Source organism: Gracilinanus agilis, chromosome 5 (genome assembly GCF_016433145.1).
Source record: "Gracilinanus agilis isolate LMUSP501 chromosome 5, AgileGrace, whole genome shotgun sequence".
NCBI lineage: Eukaryota > Metazoa > Chordata > Mammalia > Didelphimorphia > Didelphidae > Gracilinanus > Gracilinanus agilis.
Window position 1 is genome coordinate 149,623,423 of NC_058134.1, and position 21,741 is coordinate 149,645,163.

General features: G+C 38.9%; 1 protein-coding gene across 1 annotated transcript in view; it reads left to right on the forward strand.

The window, feature by feature from the left end:
- Positions 1–3,923: 3,923 nt before the first annotated feature.
- The window catches only part of LAMB1 (laminin subunit beta 1), a 91,988-nt gene continuing 74,170 nt past the window's right edge, over positions 3,924–21,741 (forward strand). The window contains exons 1-7 of the mRNA XM_044678522.1: positions 3,924–3,960; positions 5,172–5,347; positions 8,075–8,210; positions 12,171–12,244; positions 16,327–16,515; positions 16,684–16,747; positions 21,090–21,292. Of these exons, the coding sequence (XP_044534457.1) occupies positions 3,924–3,960; positions 5,172–5,347; positions 8,075–8,210; positions 12,171–12,244; positions 16,327–16,515; positions 16,684–16,747; positions 21,090–21,292 (879 nt within the window). The remainder of the gene's footprint in view (positions 3,961–5,171; positions 5,348–8,074; positions 8,211–12,170; positions 12,245–16,326; positions 16,516–16,683; positions 16,748–21,089; positions 21,293–21,741) is intronic.

Below are 21,741 nucleotides of genomic sequence, written 5' to 3' on the forward strand. Positions count from 1 at the left end.
ATAGCAGCATGATGGGTTTTTGTTTTTCCTTTTTTCCACACATTTAAAGAGTGGCCTTGAAGAAGAGGGATTCATTTTGTTTTGCCTGACTCCTATTCAAGTGTGTATAAAATATTGGACTACTTGATCTATCCATATATTTCTTTTAACTAAGACTTGTGGAAGTTTAAGAAAGGAAGATAGTTTTAATAGTGAAGGAAAAATACCAGTATAAAAAAAGACAAGACTGACAATTTGATGGCAAATGATAGGACCATTCATTAAGGACTTGATGGGACCTTAAAGATCATTTGGTCCAACTCCTTCATATTATGAATAAGGAAAAGAGCCCCAAGAAGATGACACTTATCTAGGTCTCCTGAGGAAATCAAGGCAGATTCTTTTCCTTCTTTTATCTTCTTTTTTTTTTCTTTAAACACAGTTATAAAGATGTTATTGATTATAGGTATCTAAGGAGGAGAAACTGTAAAATGCAACCTTGGAACCCTAAATGGTGATGGAAAGGAAGAGACTACCTTCCATTATAGTGTAAAATCTTCAAGATCAAAAGTTCACAAAATGATAGGTTGAGAGTTTAAAGGGATTTTAGAGATGATCTCCTTCAATCCCATCTAAAGAAACCAAGGCTCAGAAAAGTAAAGCAGCTTGTCTAATGAAAATTCTTTCTGTTACACCTAAGGAAACCAAGGCTCAGAAAAGTAAAGCAGCTTGTACACCTAAGGAAACCAAGGCTCAGAAAAGTAAAGCAGCTTGTCTAATGAAAATTCTTTGTTACACCATTCGGTCAGCAATAATGCCAGTTCATGAGAATCAGATGATTTGGGGGTTTGATCTATAACTGTGATTTATGCAACCTAGAGAAATCCTGATGTAGAAACTCCTTCCGCAGGTACTCAAGGAAGATTCATCTATATTTTTGAGTTTTAAAAGAGTTACCTTGGCACTGTAACATTAAATGACTCATCCATAGTCCCAGAGCAAGAATTTGTCAGAAGCCAGTATTGAATGCTGGCCTTCCCAACCCCTGGACCAACCCTCTCTCTGACACCTTATTGACTTAAAACATGGTCCCTTCAGTATTCAGTACATTGAGTGTCCCTATAAATAGTCATTGATAAGGAGAGAATGGACAGGCAAAGTGTTGACCTAGTGAATAATTAAACAGCATCTTATCACTAGTTTAGTTATATCTTCAGACTGCTGCTTATGGACATTTACAAATGAGGGAAACTTCTCTGTCTGTAGTAGCCAAACTGTATTGTCTAATAATTAAACCAACCTGTACCCCATTCTGTAGCTGCAACCCCAGCAGTTTAATAATTAGGTCAGAAGAAACAGCCACAGTTAAAAACTGACCAATTAGCCCCTCGACACCATCTTCCTCAGTAATTAATGAACAGGGAAGCAAACTGGCTCCTGTTGGAGAAAAAAACAGACACCTTTACCTTCCTTACAAATGCCCTTAGCAACACATACACAGCAGGAGGAAGGAAGCTGCATGAAGTGTAAATGGAGTATTTTTTAAGTTTTCCTTGGACAAAGTAGCAGAATTCAGTCAACTCAGCAAACCAAGTAAATCGGCCTCACTCCCCTCCATCTACTCTGAGGACCAAGCTAAAGGTCAGTTAGTGAGCAAAGTCCTTCCAAAGAGCACTTGGTTTTTAGTATTTACCTATGACCTACCACCTTTCCCATTGCCATTTGTGATCTGAGAAGAAGTGCATCCATAAGAATTGTCATTTTTAAGAGGTAGCAGATAGAAAGCTCTCCCTGCAACCAGGAAGACCTAGGTTCAAGTCCAGCCTCTCATACATACAGGCTATGTGACATTGGATAGTCATTTAAAGTCTTGGTACTTAGGGAACCTTTTAAGCCCTAAATTGCAAAAAAGGTGCTGATCTACAACAAAAGGAGTTTCTTCTCCTGTGAGTTCCTGTGTTACACCAATGAAATCATAGATCTAGTACTTGTTCCCTAACCTTTCTCTTAGAAGAATGAGTTTCAGACTTAGTTTATTAGCAAGAGACTTCTCTTAAATTATGTATGTCTACACAGATTGAAGAGAAGCAAAAATAGGAATTAAGATGAATTGAAATACCTGGAATGGAGAAGAGGGACTAACAAACCTACTTTGCCTGAAATTGCAAAGTAATTGATGGGAAAATGTTAACTTTTCATTGGATTTTTTTTTCATTTATAAGTGGTACCTCTAAAAAAACCATACCCTAAAATAGAAACAAATTTAAGAAACTTTTATTACGCACCAACTGTGTGTAGAACACTATCTTATGTTTCAGGGAAGCTATAAAGTCTACCTAAGATGGGGTTGCTACCTTCTTGGACCTTACAGTCTAGAAAGGGGAAAACCACAATTGTTACACACATTCCAAAAGTAAAACGGAGACTTGTTCAATTGTGCAGTGGAACATCACCTCAGAGGGATCTCTGGTTGCATGGAGGATGTGGTGTTTGGGTTGGGCTTTAAGGATGGTTAGGAATTCAGCTGTCAAAAAAGGGGAAACAGGGGCAGGGAGAGTACAAACACAGAGTTGGGAAAATGTACTAGTGCCTTTAGAAGGGGAGAGAAAGAAAGAAAGAAAACCCATACTGGCTGGTGTATACAGTGCATGGAGGATAATACCCAAAAGAAGGCTGGAAGAGAGAAGGAAGGGATGGCACAAACTTCTTGAAAGTCTTGAGCGCCAAATAAAGAAGCTGATATTTTACTCCACAAACAACTGAAAGACACAAAAGATTTCTGAACCAAGGATTGACATTACAAGGTGTGTGCATAAAGAAGATAAATCTAGCAGCTGTATGAAGAATATAGGATGGAGAAGAAAGGGGAGGCAGGAAGACCTGATGGAGGCTTTTGCAATAGTCCAAAGAAGCATGGGTAAAGGTGGCTTGTATTGGGGTGATAGAGAGGAAGAAAAGATGTGTGGAAGTGTATACATGAAGCACCTGGACTTGATGGCTGATTGGACAGAAAAAAAAAAGAGAGAGCGAAGAATTAAAGATAACGTCGTTACTAAAATTCTCACAGGCTCCCTGGATATAAGATTTATCTGCCATTGAAATCACCTTATGGCCGCTCGCTGCCCCATTCTTACCCCCAAAAGGTAAAGGGGAGCCTCTTTGGCAGGGTTATGTGTTTAGAAGTTTTTAGCTCTCAGCGTCGGTGTGTATTTTTTTTTTTTTTTTTTTTTTAGTGACTCACCTCTTACAAATGTAAATGGATGAGTCCGTGGTAGGTCTCCCTCTCCCCCACCCCCTTCTCAACAGAACCTCCTAGAGCAGCCAGTACTCATTCCAGTCTCCGGTCGCTTCTCTTGACCTCTTGGGCATCCTCATGGACTTTCAAGCTGGATCAGAATCCCAGTGCTCCAGGGGGGCAGGGATGGGCACTCTTTGAACGTTGTAAAGTACTAAAACTCCCTCACCCCATGCTGTAGCAGGAACACCAACACCACAAAAGGGGGATCCTTCAGCGTGGGAACACAACTCTAACCCCTCCTTGCTTCTCCAAAGACCTCAGCTATCCGTCAGCCCGCCCCCTCACCCCCCATCTTCACCGTGTGCGCATGAGCACAGGCGCCTCCCTCTGTTCCTCTCTGGGCTAAACTTTCTAATTCCCTTCTTTGGGCTCCTGGGCTGGAAGGAGCTAGGAGAAGAAGCGTTTAAGTTGTGGGTAAGAATAAAGTTTCTGTGCGCTTTCTCTTTACAGCCTTTTCCTCTTCCTCTCAATTTCTTGGGAGCAGCAGGGGGGAGGGGGAGAGGAAGAGTAGCCTTTTTTCCTCCACTCTGATCATTTAATTTGTCTTCTGTTTCCCTCACTTCGGCAGAGAGAAAGCCGGAGGAAACACGGCGGCTTTTTTTCCTTTTCTCTTCTGCAGTTCACCTCCAGCAGAAGGGAGGAGGAGATGGGATTTCTCCAGGTGCACCTTTTCGGGTTCCTAGGTAATTCTGAAGAGCAGTACCTGGTGGCGTGGTCTTGGGTTTGGTGATGGGGGACGGAAAGAGGAGCAAAAAGGAGGGGAGAAAAATCCCGTTGCCAGCGCTTCACTGGAGCGTCGAAATGAATCAGAGGAGAAATGGGGAGGGTGGGGGGGTAGAAATTAAGCGTTTGTTCTAAAATCTATTCAGCCTCCCTTGGCTAAGGGAGCTGTTGGGAGGTGGCGGGACCCGGGCGTGGAGAGGTTGTGGCTGTAACCAGAGCTCGGGTTCTCTGGTCCCGGGTGCATGTGACTCTTCATTTTACCTTTAAGCACCTCACCTCTCCTAGGTTAGTTCCCCTACACAGCAGGAGCTGAGAAAGCCCGAGCCACCTAGGTCTGGTCCCGAGGTCTATTTCTCTCTCCTCTCTCTCTCTCTCTTTCTCCCTGTAATCTATTTCCCTGGGAAACCGCCTAGAGCAGAGCGACGAAGGCTTTATCCTGGAAATAGCCTGGCGCCCCGTATGACTTTAATTAGCGACTGATGTTCGCCTCTGGATAGTACCAAAAGGCAGCTGGACCGTTTTCTTGCTCGGATTATGGCGAAATATGAAGCAACCAAAAAAGTTGCGAAGTTCCTTTCCCTATTTTCCTATTCCTCAGAAGTTCCACCTCTCTGGGCTAAAGGGAGGGAGTCGTGCCAGTGTGTACCCCGGGACGTGCCTAGGAAACACACACACACACACACACACACACACACACACACACACACACACACACACTTTGCAGCCTCTTTGCGCTTTGTAGTAAGCAGTAAGCAAAACAAAGCAATGAGTTTGGAATTAATCTCCTGGTGGGTGCTGGGACTCCTCAGGATCTGGGCTTTCCCAGGGGCCCGGAAAAATGGGGTTTGGAAGGGTTCGGAATGAACGTTTGGAAGGTGCTGCTCAATGCTGATCTCTTGTTTTATGTTCTGTCTCAATCCTCCACATCTCTCTCCGCGTACATCTGTCTGCCCTCTTCTCCTGCTCCCGGGATCCAACATTCTTAACCCGCCCCCCTCACCCGCTCTCTCTTACCTCTTGCCTACGCCCCCTGGGAATGCTCCATCCCCTCCCGTACCTTTCTCCTCTCTCATCTCTTATTTGACATACTCTTCTGTGCGCCCCTTCTCTCAACATCTCCCTCCTCTGCCTGCATATTGTGGGTCTGATCCCAATCTTTCCTACTACTCAGCTCTATGGGGAGTCAGTGTGCAAGCCCAAGAACCCGAGTACAGTTATGGCTGTGCAGAAGGCAGCTGTTATCCAGCCACTGGAGACCTGCTGATTGGCCGAGCCCAGAAACTCTCGGTGACCTCCACATGTGGACTACACAAACCTGAGCCTTACTGCATTGTCAGCCACCTCCAGGTAAGCCTGGGAGCTCCCGGGCGGCACTAGCAGGGCTGGGCTCCCTACGGCCCAAGGGACTGAAAGGACCAGATTTCCTCTGCCAGTCACCTAAATAGGAAGTCAGAGGCCAGGCAGGGCCTCAGGAGAGTATGGCTGGAAGCCTTTCCTTTTGCCCCATCTCAATGTGTTTGCACAGTTGCATCCGCTTAGTTTCCTGTCCCACTGGACAGACAGCCTAGCCTCATGTTCTCTGCCTCTCTCCTTTTCCCTAGATCGGGGAAACACTGAGGAACCTAGCTTTAAAAAAAAAAAAATTGCAGGTTCAAGTAATTTTTCCTCTTTATATCTGACCTGTGGGGGGGCAGGGCAGGGTAGTCTCTGTACTGGAAGTTTCCTTGGTGCCGCAGCGCTTAGAAACGTTTTCCCTTCTGTGAATTTATCACTCTAGTCTAGAAGATAACCCACACTAGAGTTCAGCGCAGCCTGTATTTCAGGCAGTGACAAGTTAGTAATGACATGGGCATTTGATTTCCTCATTTTCCCCCTCATATTCCATCTATCCAAATAATCTGTCCTCCCCACTTCTTTTGTTTTTCCCAAAAAAAAAAAAAAAGAGAAAAATTATGCCAGATCCTATGACACCCTGACTGAAGACAAAAGGACCCCACCCTAACACTGAAGAAAAGCTGGAAACTACTTCTGAAGGACTTCTCAAAGTTTAGATTTCCGAAGTCACATGTTCATTTATAAAATTTAATTCAGATTTTTAAATTAACAAAATGTATTTTCTCTCTCTCCCTTTCTCCACATTGGGCTAAAAAGCCATCTTACAAAATATGCAGAACCAAGCAAAACAAATCCCTTCATTGATTATATCCAAAAAACATGTCTCATTCTACAGACCTTGAGTCCATCTTTATAAGGGATTATCCGTCAAGGAGGTGGGAAACATGCTTCTTCATTTTAGGTGAAAGTTTTTAAAAGTTTAAATTTTTCTAAAGACAAAAGAAAATAGGTAATTGTTTTTATTAGGTTGTTTTTTTTAAGGGAAGAGAATGGAAAATAATAGTAAGATAATGCTCATTCCAAACAGAATAAATTCAATCCCTATCACTACCTATTTTGACTTGCATTTTATATTGGCTCTTCAATAGGGCAAACAGATTCAATACTTTGGACTGAAGTCCAAGCTTTAAAGGGAAGAAAATCCATTCCAAAGACCTATTTTTTTTGTGTGGTAATGTGGTAAAGTGGACTCATTCATTGGATTCCAGGTTTATATGGAGATGTCTAGACCACTTCCTGATCAGAAGTGAGGCTATAATTAGCCCCCTCTTTTTTTTAAGTTCTGGTAATTGTTCTCCATTACTAATTTCCTTGACTACATAGTAATGACTGTAACTAATGTTGACTTTTTTTGTTATCAGTATGCAAATCAAGGTAGAATAAGTTTCCATGGGAGGTATCTCTCTTGTTCTACTAAGGTAAAATAAACTAGCCTTTCCTAGGCTTGGGCAGCTCTATGAAGGAATTCCTATCTTATTCTAAAACTAATGTGATTTTCTCCCTAAGGTTCTGCCACAATCATTTGAGTCTCTATTACATCTGTTATGAAAAACCTTGAAATTGGAGGGGGGTCTATTACATTTTAAAAACCATTTCTACCAATATGTTTGCTAAAGGGCAGTTTAATCTCAAAGAGATTACATTTGATCAAGGAAGTTATACAAAACATCTCCTTTCATACCTTTGATACTCTTCCTCAGCTCTCATGGTAACTATAGATCAGGGAGACTAATGGTGCCCTTCAATAGGAAGTTCCAAGTTACATGCCTGGCTCTCCTGAAAATGAACTCATTGGTAATAGTTCTATAGACACCAGACTTTTTTCCAAGGCCATCTTAATCATTTCAGATATCTTTGATTTTAAGTTTGTCTTCCCTCCCCAATTCCCATAACTCTTTGGTAATGAGGCAGAGCAGAATCTAATTGTGTTTCTAAAGTTCCCAGGCCTCATCAAAATAGCATCATAAGACAGTAGACCTCAAGAGCTCAAAAGGTCCCCAGAAGCCTTATTTCAACTCCTTATTTTACACTTGTGAGGAAACACTGAAAAATGAACTGACTTGTCCAAGGTCATATAAAGGCAAAACCTTTGAATTTACAGCCAGGACTTTCTTGTCCCTCTGCTTTATTTGCTTCCTATGGACTTTAACTTAAGGAGCCCAAGAAGTGATTCATATTACAGTTTGCTTTTTAAAGAAATTTAGTTGTTTTAGTATTTATATCTATATACCTATATGCATGTATAACATATATTTCAAAATTTTTTAAGTTTATTATTTTTTAAACATCACTATCCCTAATAAGTGTATAATATGTTGATAAAATCTCTTTGTGAATTGTATTCCTGAATAAGGTGCCTGAAATTATTTATTAGGATTAAAATCTATTTAAATATAAAATATAAATATAAAATTTATTTTAAATAAATTAAAATTTAAGTCAAGAAATTTATTTCCAATTAATAGTTTGTGCAAATCATGTGCTGTTCTACTTTTGAACTTTTATTGGGGCAGAGGGCAGATTTTCCATTGTTATTTAGACTCAAAAATATACCAGCCATAAAAAAGACACTTTAGATACAATTTTAATAATATTGGTTCATTCCTTTTTCTCATTAATGTTTTTTGAGAATAATGAATTCTAGTCAATCTATGTGCCCACTTAATTTTTTTTTCCCAGGAGGACAAGAAATGCTTCATGTGCAATTCACAGGATCCTTATCATGAGACACTCAACCCTGATAGTCATCTCATTGAAAATGTGGTTACAACATTTGCTCCAAACCGCCTTAAGATTTGGTGGCAATCTGAGAATGGTATGTGGTTGGTGTGGGAACAAGTTCCGTATAGAGTAATTGGTAACCCATGGTTGGATTTAAAGGCTCCTGTGTGTTCATAGTTATTTGTTGGTTTCTCTGTCCTGTAATTATGGCCTTTGGCAGATTTATTGCCTTGAGTGCTAACATGTCTTAGTAAAATCAGATTCCCCTGTCCTGGAGCCTTCATTTTCTTCAAGAAAGCTCTCTTTCATGGTAGAGCAAATGAGTTCTTCATAGGCTGAGGGGGAAACAAGTTCCATACAATCATCTGCCCTCATTCTCACACAAAGCATTTCAGTTTAAAATGGAGATAGTGACTTTGTGGGGAGGGAGAAGGAAGGAATAGGGAACTGGAAGCTGGAGACTTGTTAGAAGGACAACTTTTATACTGAAAAAACACTAGATAATTCTAAGAATCTATTTTTCTTCTGTGATGAGATAATTCAACCACTTTTTCCCCCGTGGGGCTTTTTAACTTCTGTTTAAAAACTATATTTATTAGTTATAATGACAATAGTAAAAATAATTTTCATTTAAATGAACAAAAAGGTTTGCCAAGTATTTTGTGCCCTTTAGAGTTCTTAGCTATTTTTGTGTATCATAGATGAAATCTATGAACCCCTTCTCAGAATAATGTGTTCAAATGCATAAAATGAAATGCATAGGATAACAAAGGTGAGCAATTATATTGAAATTTTTACATTAAAAAAACAGGTTCACAGATTTCAGGTAAGGAACCCCTACATTAGAGTCTTGATGTCTGCTCTCTGAAGAAGCAGCTTTTATTGACCCCATTTTTACAGACAAGGAAACAAATACTCAAAGATAAGAGACTTGCTTAAGGACAAATAACTAACAAGCCTATGAAAAATTCAAACTCAGATTTTTGTGACTCTAAGTACTGCATATTATTTGCTTCACCATACCAAGGAAATATTTTTATGAAAAGAATCCCATGTTTAGAAAATGCACCTTCATTTCAAATATATATATATATATGTGTATATATATATATATATATATATATAATGAAATGGATAATAACAGACAGTAACAGAACTGGATAATAACAGTAAATGAGATGATTGTAGGTTTCCAGTTTGGGAAGGTTTGTTTCTTGAAGAAAATCATGTTAAACCATAATAAATAAAGTATATAAGAAAATTTTCTCATAAGCAAAGCTTCCTGTGATCAAAAATGTTTTTGGACTCTGCCTGATTGAACTGAGTCCCTGTGTGACAGCCCCCACACCTCTGAAACTTTAACATCTAAATAGTCATTTATCATTATGTGAGAGAAAATACTCCCTAAAGAAAAGAGCTTATAATTGAGTGTTATGTGACCCCTGTTTGCCAGAAGCCTTTTTAGTCCCCAGGGCAGGAAAGCAGTATATGTTGTCAAGAAAGTTTAAAATGAGAAATAAGGAGATTTGGGTTCCACTCTGTCAGTAACTCACCAGTTATATGACTTTAGACCCAGAATCTCCTTAGGATCACCTTGGAAATGAAAGGTTGAACTAAATCATTTTTGGTGGACCTTTCACCTCATACATTTGTTCTGTGATTGTAATTCTATCTAGAGAAGGAGGAATATTTCATCATCTATTATCTGGGACTGAGTTTAGTCAATAGAGTTAATCTACATTCCAGGGTTTAGCTGCTTTTCTTGTTGTTTTCATTTATACCATTGTCATTGGCTCTATTGTTCTCTGATTCTCTTTATCCTGGTTCTCCCCATCCTGATTCTCTCTGTATCAGTTCCTACATACCAGTCTGCCATGTTTCTCTGAATTCCTCATATTGGTTGTTTCTTAAGGCACAGTAGTCTTCCATTGCAGCCCTATACCTCAATTTGTTCAGCCATTCTCCTATCAGTCAAGTCACCAAGGATCTATTAAGTGCTTATTACTCTGTTCCCTGAACTGTGCTAGCTCTGGGGATACAAAGAGAAGTAAAAACAATCCCTGCCTTCAAGGAACTTGCCTTCTAATGGGAAAGACATACAAACTACACACAAACAAAAATAGAATAAAGTTGAGATAAGATGTTTCAACTGCTTCAAAATAACACTACTACAAATATTTTGGCTTATGTGGAGTCTTCTCTGTTTTTGACTTAGGTGGGATATATTCTCAGTAGTACAGTTCCCTCAATGTTTGTTCATGAAATAAACAGTGAATCAGTTTGCTGTTCTCTAAAATCCCTTTTTTATGAGAAAGTCTTGCTTATTTGCAGCTATGTGGGAGAGTTAGTCAATGCATAACAGTTTTTGAAAGTTATTATTAGGGCCAGAGGAAGCCCATATAGCAGGAGTAAAGGAGTATGGAATTGGCAAGGTTGGGTCACTCTATCACAGGAGATTAGATAAGAATAGCAAACAGCATTTGTTATTTCTACAGAAGTGTTTAATTTTTTTTTACATGTACCTGATTTTCTCCTCTGGAATTTGATAGTTCACATCTAAGGATCTTCTTTATGATTTCCAGAAGTTGCCCGGAGCACATGTTTTTCTTGTGAATGATAAACTGTAGGAGTTGTGGCCAAATTTTGAATGTAGCTTAGGTACACAAGGAGTTTTAAGTCATCCTGTGTAGTGGGTAATTTGCAGTTCTGAATGAAGTTTTGTGAGCTTTAGAAGATCAGTATTGCCTTTGTTTCTTGGACATTTCTTTCAGGGGTTTTTTTCTCGTGGGGAGGAGGGGAGAAATAGGAAGGACAATATTAGCACAATTTACCTTACATTACATTCGGGTAGTATTTTGGTATCTCATGTCTTTGAGCTAATGTTGAAAATTTGGGGAAGTTAGCTGTGCCTTTAATGTTTGATGTATTAGGCAAAGTAATCAGTTAGTACTTTTAGCACCTTGCCCAAGAAGTGAGTGTCTGGAGTAAGTTTATATTAAGACACTTTTAATAAGTTAGATAAGGCTAGTTAGAAAGGATTATAATGTTTTTCTTTGATATTCCAACTAACTCATATCCGTTTCAATGACTCCCCCTTTTTTTCCTTTTTTCTTTCAATAGACTTGGCAATTTCCCAATGCAGAAAGTTTATTCAAAAGCTCCTAGTGATTTCCTAAAAACCAACCATGCTGTGATTTGATTCATTCTGACATTTTGAGATCTTCCTGCCTTTCAAGACTCCATACAAGTACTGGATAGATCTCCAGGAGCACCAGTCAGATAGAGGGTCTTTTCTTACTGCTAGGTTTTGGGAAGGCTTGAGTCTGCTGTATGTTCTCAAAGGATGCTCTCTACCTTTGGGATTTAGTGACCTTTTCAATGTGTTAAAGCTGGAAATCATTGACCTTTGGGGCATAGTGCAGAGGTCAATTTGTTTGTTCAGGCCTTGGCCTAAATGGAGATGTGTTAGTATTTGTTCAGGATGGGTTTATTTATTTGGGCCTCTCCGATCCTTTGTCTAATTTGACTTTGGTTTCCAATTGTGGAAATGCATCCCTAGCTTTTTCCAGTTTCATAAGCTGGAAGATAACTAACATGTGTGGTAGCTTTTATTATCCTTGCTCTTGTCTACTAAAGAGGGAACTCTGTGTTTCTTCCTAGTTGAGGGAGAGTTATTATGTCTTGATGCTCCAGCATGCAAGCTGACCACCTACAGTGGGCAGGAAAGAATTTCTCCCCTTTGTGAATATCTTGGCACAGATGGTTGAGAAGATGTTTCGCTTTTCCTCCTAAGCAAACAATGTCAGTCCTGGCAATTGCTAGAGACTGGATGCCAGACTTCCGTCAAGCAGTGATCTGATTCAGTATAGCCAACTATAGTGAAGAATGCTGGCCCTGAAAACTGAAAGAGAAGATTGGGGTTTTGCCACCTGCCGGCACTGTATAGCCCTTAGGTTCCTCCTCTTATTCTTGCCAAAGGCAAGACAGTAGAAAAGAGCTAAATTGCTATCAGATGTTCCTGTTTGCCTTAGAGTGTCTTTCCTTTCTTCTATAGGTGTGGAGAATGTTACTATCCAGCTGGATTTAGAAGCTGAATTCCATTTCACTCATCTCATCATGACTTTCAAGGTAAAGAATCCATAAATTTCTCCCAGGTGGAAGAGACTGATGTCGTCCCCCTTTCTAAATTGAAGGAAGTTTTGGGTTTATATTACCATTGCCCCACCTTGAAATACCATTACAACTTTTTAAACAAGGGATATAATGAGGAGACTTAACAAAGAGCTTTCTAGTAGGCAGGGCAAGTTACATTTCAAAGGTAATTTGGTCAAAAACTTTTCATTAGCTATCTCTATTTGCACATGGATAAAACCAGCTTTGACTCTGCCCCAAACCACAATAAAACATCTGGAGATTAAACCCCTGTTCCCGCTCTGTTTACATTTTTAATGTTGAGTTTCCGAACAGAAAAGGATCTGTTGTCTTCTTTGATTCTCTGGATTCTGGAAGGTTTTGAGAAACATTTAAAAAATTCTTCTTAAGCAGCTATCTTAAGTGTTTTAAAAAATATAAATTTTCTCATTACTTTCAGTTTGGAAACGTCAAGTGACTCAATGAGTAGAGAATTTCTCCAGACAAAGTACCTTTGTTTCTCTTTGAGCAGCTGTCTGGAAATGACAGATTTCAATATGGCTTAAAAGCACATTTTAATGCATGTGAAACCTATAATTTAATTATGCCTTAGATTGAAATCCTTTTGAGGTGTTTACCATTGTAATTGGGAATCTTCACTACACCTTCTCAGGTATATTGATTTACTTCAGGGGCAGCAGCCATAGGCGTCAATTCTATCCCTACAACCTCTGCCACTGCATGGTAGACGAGGGACTAAGACAGTGCCAGCTGGCCCAAGACTGGCACTTTTTATTATGAGCTGTTACCACGGGTCGTGCCTCCTCTGATCCTTCTCCATCTCTTATTCCAGCTCTAATAAACTTCTGCTATTGCTGGCAAGTCAGGAGGGGGTTGGATCATAGCAATGCTGGCCAGTGTTGGTGACAGACTAAAGAGGTGTCACGGGATAGAATCTCAGTGAAACTCCTCCACCTCCATCCCACCCCATCCCACCCCCATGCGTGCTACCCTTCTCCCAGAAGCACCTGATCAGTGCTCCCCTGCCCCCACCTGTGAACACATGGTCCTTCTCAGTGACTAGAAGTTAAATTTAAACTTGTGCCCCAGAATATTGATCTTTATGGCAAGTGAAGCATAGAAGGTGCTTTCATTAGTTCAGTGCTACAAAGGCTAGAAATGTTTTCATTACCATGGTGACCTTTTAATTTGTCTTTTGTTGGGAGAGGGAAAGAAAGGTTCCCAATTTTACCTGTCTGTAAAATTGGTCTGTGTTCATTTTTATTTAAAAGTCATGGGGGGAAGAGGGGTAGCCAGAATGTCCTGGGTTCAAATGTGACCTCAGACACTTCCTAACTATGTGAATCTGGGCAAGTTACTTAACTTCTATTGCCCAGCCCTTGCCATTCTTCTGCCTTGGAACCGACACATAGTAGTAATTCTAAGACAAAAGGTAGGGGTTTAAAAAAAAAAAGGCAGCTGGGTGGATGCAAATCCAGTTGTTCATTATACCTGTGTCTAAAATAGTAAGGCAAACTGAAAAAACGTTTAGGGAATTATCACAGACTACTAAGGAGAATAGTATTCATTTCACCAGGATGACAGCAATAAGAGCTGAGATTTCTGTAACAATTTAGAGTTTACAAAGCTCCATTCTTTTATTTCTGCCTCACAACCATGTGAGATAGGTACTATCTGGTTATTAACCCCATTTAACAGAGGAGTTAACTGAGGCCCAAAGAAAATAATAGGGTCATAGATTTAAGAGCTGGAAGAGACATTAGAGGCCATTGAGTCCAATGCTTTCCTCTTATAGATGATGAAACTGAGGCTCAGGAAGGTTAAGCAATTTGGCCAAGGTTATAGAGCTATTAAATGTCAACTGAAAGATTCAAGTCCTACATTCTAACCTCAATACCATGAGGCAACAGTATTCTGTGAGAAATGACCTGTGTAGAGTTACTTCCATGACCTTGAAATCTGAGAATTGTTTTTTCTTTCAAATAGGATGCATAGTGTGGAACTAGGCAGCAAGTCATTTATGTATAAAACTTCACAATTGAAAGTAACACATGAGATGTCAGATTTTTAAGAAACAATTCGAAGAACAGCAAAAGAAATAAGGCAGGGAAGGGAATTGGAATGGATTTTTTTTCCCCTTTTTTAAAAAAACCGAATTCAATGAAAATCACTTTTGAGGTAGCAGTGGCTTTTAAGGTCCCCTGGTGAATTTCTGTTACCGAACATGGCTTGTGATTTTGAAGTCAAGGTAGCCTGAAGAATATTAATACAACTTACTATTTATCCACAAAAACCTGTTAGCATTTTTCTTTGTTTTCCACTTTACCAAAATTAATGGTTCACTTGTTCACCTTTAATTCTTGCTAAATAGATTGGGGAGGTTTTTTTTTGTTTTTTTCTGATAAGAACTGGGATTTTAAAACAGCTGAAAATGGTTCCCAATCATGATAATCGTGCCATCCTAATTGAAATTAACACCATATGTTTTGCTTCTCAGCCGGTACAGTTCATTGTTGCAAGAAACTGCTAATTTTGAAAAGAATTAACTATGTTCAATTGAAAGTAAGACAAGAAATGGGTTTGTGAAGTACTTTTTGCTCTACTGTTCTTGGAACACCCTGATGGCACATCTGGTCATAATTATGTAATATTTGTTGTCAAAAGGGAGTAAAAAGGGGAAATCTTATGAAAACCAAACCATTTTCCAGAAAAAAATTATCCTGGGATTTAGTCAGTTCTGGGTTATTCAAAGCTTTTGTTTCTTTTTTTTTTTTTTCCTCTCTATGCTTATGTTTTAGCTGTTCTATTGAGTAGGTCAAAGCTAGTGAATAAAATGAGATTTTCATCTGATTGTATTTCAGTTACCCAGGCCTTAGTTAGCATGGGACATCAAAAATCAAATGTCTGTTAAGCCATGTCTTAACTACTGTTGATCATTTATAATAGTGGGCTTTTTTCTGGTTGCAACACTGGGATTGGGGTTATACGAGGCTGAGGCTATGTCTATACACATGCCCAGAGAAGGGAGAACATGGTTGGAAGGAAGGTGGGTTCCATCTTTATATTCCCTTCTGGCCCACTTGAGCCATTTAGACCCCAAGGAATTTTAGACAAAGCTGGAGGGAAGGGCCTGGAAGGAGGAATGACAGGTATCCTTCCAGAGCTGGTATTTCACTAGTTTTACATTTAATACTACTAAAACCAATTATGCTAGCTGGCATTTAGATGGTACATTTAGGTTTTCCAAGCACTTTATGTATATTATTTCACTTGAGCTTCAGAAAAATCTTGCAGAGTATATAGTTATGAGTAATATCATCCTCATGTAACAGATAAAGAAACTGAGGTTCAGGAAGCTCTAACAACTGACCCATTGTCACCTAGATAATACATGTGGGAGGCAGAAGTCAAACCCAGGTCTCTCTTGTTGTTGAGACCAGCGCTGTAACTTGGTACACATCAAAAAGAAGACAGGGTCTAGAATCAAAGGAACTGGATTCAAATCCTACCCATATGATCATGGGCAAATCACTTGGCTTCTCTAGGTCTCATCTGAACCTCATATGCCTGGGTATGTGTATATGGCAGTTATTTGCAAATAAGAAAAGTTTTTTAATGTAAAAGACAAGCCTATCATCATGAGTTCTCTAAAGAATATTAATCTCTAAAGTGAAACAGATCTGATTTTTGTGGCAATATTTAAAATTCCATACTTTCCCTGACCTGAAGAGGAGAGTGTTTAAAATGCAGCCAGAGAGTTTCAAATACTTCCTACCTGTGTGACTCTGAGCAAATCACTTAACTGTTGTTGTCTGGCTCTTGCCACTCTTCTATCTTAGAACTGATACTGAGACAGAAGGTAAGAGTTTTTAAAAAATATCCAACCAGATGGTCTTAATCAGTGATAACCACGTGAAGTATGTGGGGAGTGGTGAAGCCCCAAACTCTTGAGTTTAGGACACCAAAGAGTTATTTCCATCCAATATCTGACAGAGAGACTTAAAGTCCCAATTTTTTAAATGAGACTTTCTTTCTTTTTTCTTTTTTAATTCCTTTAGACATTCCGTCCAGCTGCAATGTTGATAGAAAGATCATCGGACTTTGGCAAAACGTGGGGTGTCTACAGATACTTTGCATATGACTGTGAGAGTTCATTCCCAGGTGTTTCAACTGGACCAATGAAAAAAGTAGATGATATAATCTGTGACTCCCGATACTCTGACATTGAGCCCTCGACTGAAGGAGAGGTTTGGCTCCTTGCTTTTGATTCCTATTTGGGATGTGGAGAAGGGGGAGGGGGAAGATAGTCCAACTGAGGAGTGACCTTCAGAAATTTATTGTGCTAAGTATCCAGACAATTCTTAATATGTTCACACATTCCCTCTCCCCCCCCCCATGCCCTCTTGCTTTTTTAGGTGATATTCCGTGCTTTAGATCCTGCTTTCAAAATAGAAGATCCTTATAGTCCAAGGATCCAGAGTAAGTTTGTCTCAAAATTAAAGGTTTAGACTGGGTATAGGGAAAGTAATGAACCATCAAACCATTTGCTTCTTGGTCCAACCAAGTGACTTCCTTCCTTCTTGATTCTGTTCACGAAGCCACCATAACCAAGCCTCCCATCGGTGGGGAAGGATTCTTGTTAATGGAAGGAGAAGGTTAGGTTATCTTGTAGAACTACGTTAGGAAAGACTTCAAACCATTGTGTTATTACAGGAAGTGGAAGAAGCTGGACTTGGGTAACATCTCTGGAAATCTTGACTCTTCACCAGCTGCAATATGGGTCTTAAAAACAGCTGTGTTTATCCATGGTAGAAACAATAATGGGAGTTGGAGGGTGGGGAGCAAACATCCCCATTTATTCATGGATATTTTTTTTAAACCATAGGTCTCCCTAAAAGAGTGTGGAGTATAGAATGGGAGGAATGGGCTGAAATCCAGAAGATTCTATGAGAAGGGCAATTTAGCTATTTCTAATATAAACAAAACTATTTCCATCTTCCTTTCATTCACTGATATATTCTTTTGAAGAGAGTATATTGAGTGTTTTTTTCTGGACATTTTAATTTACTTTGTAAACAGGGGCCATAGCTTAACTTTTATCTTTCTCATTCTCATAGTAATCATTCTTAATCAGTTAACAAATCTTTATTTTACTAATCCGTTAGGTGCCATAGTAGACAAGGCACTGGCCAAGGTTTGAATCTGAATCCTGCCTCAGATACTTTCTAGCTATTTGACTCTAGATGTGTCTCATAATCTTCCTTAATATCAGTTTCCTCATCCATAAAATGAGGGTGATAACAATAGAACCTACCTCATAGGATTGTTGTATGGATCAAATGAGATAATTTTACAAATCTTAAGGGCTATATAAGTTTGAGCTATTATTAAATCTCTTTTATATATGCCAAAATACTTGGCTTGGACCTGGAAATAAAAACATAGAAATGAAAGTCACTACCATTGAAAGAGCTTACATTTTGTGGACTGGATGTTATTAGCAGCTGGGGGGACCAGGAAAGGCTTCTTTATTGAAGAGTCCTTGGGCTGAGATTTGAGGAAAGTCAGGGATTCTTAAAGGAGTAGATAAGGAGGGAGTGTAGCTTGAGCAGGGGGGACAGACAGTCTGTGCATTTACAAAGATAGAAAATGAAATATTCTGCATGAGAAATAGCAAGAAGGCCAAGAAGACTGGTTCAGAGTACATAAAGGAGAATACACTATGTTTGATAAGGCAGGAAAGTTAGGGTGGAGTTGGCTAGCAAAGGGCTTTAAAGGCAAAATGGAGAAGTCTATTCTTGATCCAAAATGTAATAGGAAGCCTCTCAAATTTGGGAAGCAAGAGAGTGACTTGGCGACTTAGGCATATCACTTTGGCAGTTATGTGGGGGATAAATTGGTTAGGGGAAAGCTTTGAGGCAGGGAGACCTCTTTATTAGGCTCTTATAGGAGTCCAGGGAAGGAGTGATGAGAACGCTAATAGTTAGTGGCTTTATGAGGAGACTGAGAGGGCATCTCTACAAGACCTGTTGTGAAGATAGAATTCTCTGCACCAGGCAGTATTTTTTTTTAAGCTTAAAAAAAAAAGCCATGCTTGCATTAATACTAGAGTCAAATGTAAAGTCTAATTGGTATTTAAGACATTAAACACAATGTGGGGATGGAGGCACGGAAAACTTTCTTGGTGCCTTAAGAGGTTCCATGAGGGTCAATTCTAGAGTCTCTTAAGTCTTCAGCTGCTTTTCAAATTTTTATCCCATTGACTAGCACTTCCTCAATTGAAGCTTGTGTGTGCTCAGTTTTGTACAGGGCAGTGTTTCTCAAGGTTGGTTTTTAGAAATTCCATTCAGTGGAGTAGTACCAATGTTTCTTTGTTTAGTTTTGGATTTGCAGAGCCCCATTCATACAAAGAGCTTAAAGTTATTGTATAGTCTTTCTCCCTGAATCAGCAGCCAGCTTCTTCCACCTACATGGCAAACCTCGGGTGAATTGTGAGCTTCTTTAAGGCATTTTTGTGTTTGGAAAATACCTTTTATACTCGCCCAAGAGCAAAAGTGACTCGTGTTCAGAATATTATTCAAGGGCTCTAGTAAAGTCCAAATTGAAGCGTGGAACTAATTTGAGATCACAAAGCTTAGGGATAATGACAGGGCAAGTGGGCTAATTAGTCCTTTGGAATCTAATGAGTTCCAGTGAGTTATTAATTTATGAAAACTTTAATGGTGAAGATTGAGTGGTAGTGGTAGTTATTTTTAAGAGTTATTCTAATAAGCAGTTAATACCATTGTCCTTCTAATTAGCCTAGCTGTATAAGCTGTAGACCTGGGTTTGTGTAATGGAGTGAAAGGGTGATGTGGAAGATTAGGATAAAAGAAATTGGAGTAAAAACAAAAGATTTCATAAAAACAAAAAATCTCCCACATCACAATCATACTATGCCTCTTTAGCATTATGCCCCATTAAGTTTCTTGTGAATAAGCACTATTGCCATAGAGGATAAGAGCAGTGAACTTGAAGTAAGAACTGGGTTCAAATCTCATTTCAGACACCAGTCAGGTGACCCTGAGCCCATCATCTACCTTATTTGGACCCACTCAATTGGACTTGGTGGCTTCTAAAGTTCCTTTCAGCTCTAAATCAAAGATCTTATGATTGTTTAATTCTTTGTATTTTCATGCCCAGTGCCTAGCCCAGTGTCGATGATTAATAAATACCTGTTGATTGACTGATTATACTAGTAAATGTAGGAAGAACTAATGAAAATGTTAAAAGCTAGTACAAAATAGTTTAAACAGAATGCTTTTTTTTTGACATCTTAATATGGGGATAGCTAGATGGCTGAGTGGAGAGAGTGCCAGGCTTGGAGACAGGAGGTCCTGGGTTCAAATATGGCCTCAGATACTTCCTAGTTGTGTGACCCTGGACAAGTCACTTAACTCCAGTTGCCTTGCCCTTATTGCTCTTCTGCCTTGAAACCAATACACAGTATTGATTCTTTTTTTTTTTTTAACCCTTACCTTCTGTCTTAGAGTCAATACTGTGTATTGGCTCCAAGGCAGAAGGGTGGTAAGGGTAGGCAATGGGGGTCAAGTGACTTGCCCAGGGTCACACAGCTGGGAAGTGTCTGAGGTCAGATTTCAACCTAGGACCTCCCATCTGACTCTCATTCCACTGAGCTACCCAGCTGCCCCCACACAGTATTGATTCTAAGATGGAAGGTAAGGGTTTAAAAAAATAATAAAATTAAATAAAACCTTAATATGTAGATCAGGTAATTTCTAGACTTATTTTTCAACTATTCTATGAACTTGTTTTATAATAACTAAGTGCTTCCAAAGAGTTAGGATGTTGTTAACGTGGGCACTCTCTCTACTGATTATAACTTTCCATACCTTTAGTATATGGTATAATGAGGGGATATGGCCAAAAATTTGTCACATGAAAGCTAAGCTTTTGGTAATTGGTCTTCCTGAATTTACTTGCATCAGTTCTCCCACAGCCAAGTTCATGGTCAGGACTATCCTCAAAATGCACCTTTATAAGGTCTGCCAGAGCTTACACACCACCTCCCAAAGAGATAAAGGAATAGAATTTTGGTGGCGAATTTTCATAATGCTTTGAATTTTTTCATGGGAAAGAAAATTTGCAAATTGTAGCTATTGTAGATGTGCTTTAACAAAAGTAGGCTTAGAATTGCTTTTTTTTTTATAATGATGCAATAATAATGAAGGATATTGAAATTACAAAAACATATCCAGCAGGCCTGGATATGTTTTTCTTACTGCATATACATTCCAGCCTGAATGAAAGTTTCTCTCATGAAGGTAGATATTTTTTGCTTTGGGATCCCCATATAGCATTAGGGTACTGGTTTAAATCAGTTATATGTTGTTCAGTGAAGTGCATGTTAAATGGCTTTAGGAGCTCAGGAAGTGACATTCCTGTGTATCTTGACCTCTGCTACACTTCTCTTTACATGTCTTTGTTTACATATCCACATATCACAGGAGAAACATTTGGATTTAATTATAAAAACACTATCCTTCCTTTTGCCAGCCAATGAGAAGTTGTGTTATGTTTTTCTTATACTGGTCATATAATTATGGGAGAAAACGTAAGGTTTTAATAGCAATTTCAGTTTATTTGCCTTTCTCTCCAGGAATGGGAAACTGAGGGACAAATATGTAGCCCAAAAAAGGACTCAATTTCTTAACCAAATCAGATAATGTATAAAATAATTTTGTAAACCACAAAAATCATAAAAGTCAGATTAATATTGTCACTATCAACCAATCTTATGTGTTCTTGGATTATGTCACAGATCTCTTAAAAATCACCAACTTAAGAATCAAATTTGTCAAATTGCACACTTTGGGAGATAACCTGTTGGATTCCAGAATGGAAATCAGAGAGAAGTACTATTATGCAGTTTATGATATGGTGGTTCGTGGAAATTGTTTCTGTTATGGACATGCCAGTGAATGTGCTCCAGTGGATGGTCACAGTGAAGAAGTTGAAGGAATGGTAAGTGTATGTTTGCCATCTTTAAAAATTTAGTTTTAATTAGAAAATGGAAACACTCTGGTGTTAAAGCCTCACTACAAATGGATTTTATAACTTTTAATTATAATTTGGTTTAAACTTTTTATAACATTTTCTAAGCCTTTTACTTTTTTAGGTTTTAAATCTTACCATTGGTAACCTCCTGCCAGGTTTTTTTCCCAGATAGGGCTGGCAGTGGATATGTGTTTTTATTTCTTAGTATTAGCTTTTTACTAGTGGATAAAAGCAAATTAACTCTTGGGATTTGTTGCTTCAGGCTATAGCAGAAGTAGACATTTTTAGTCAACAAAGATTAGAAGGATATTGAAATTACAATAGTGTCTGCATTTATGTTAGGAAATATTAAAAACCACAAACATTCCAATCTTAATGCTGGAGGCCATAAACTAATCATCCTTTGAAAGAGAGAG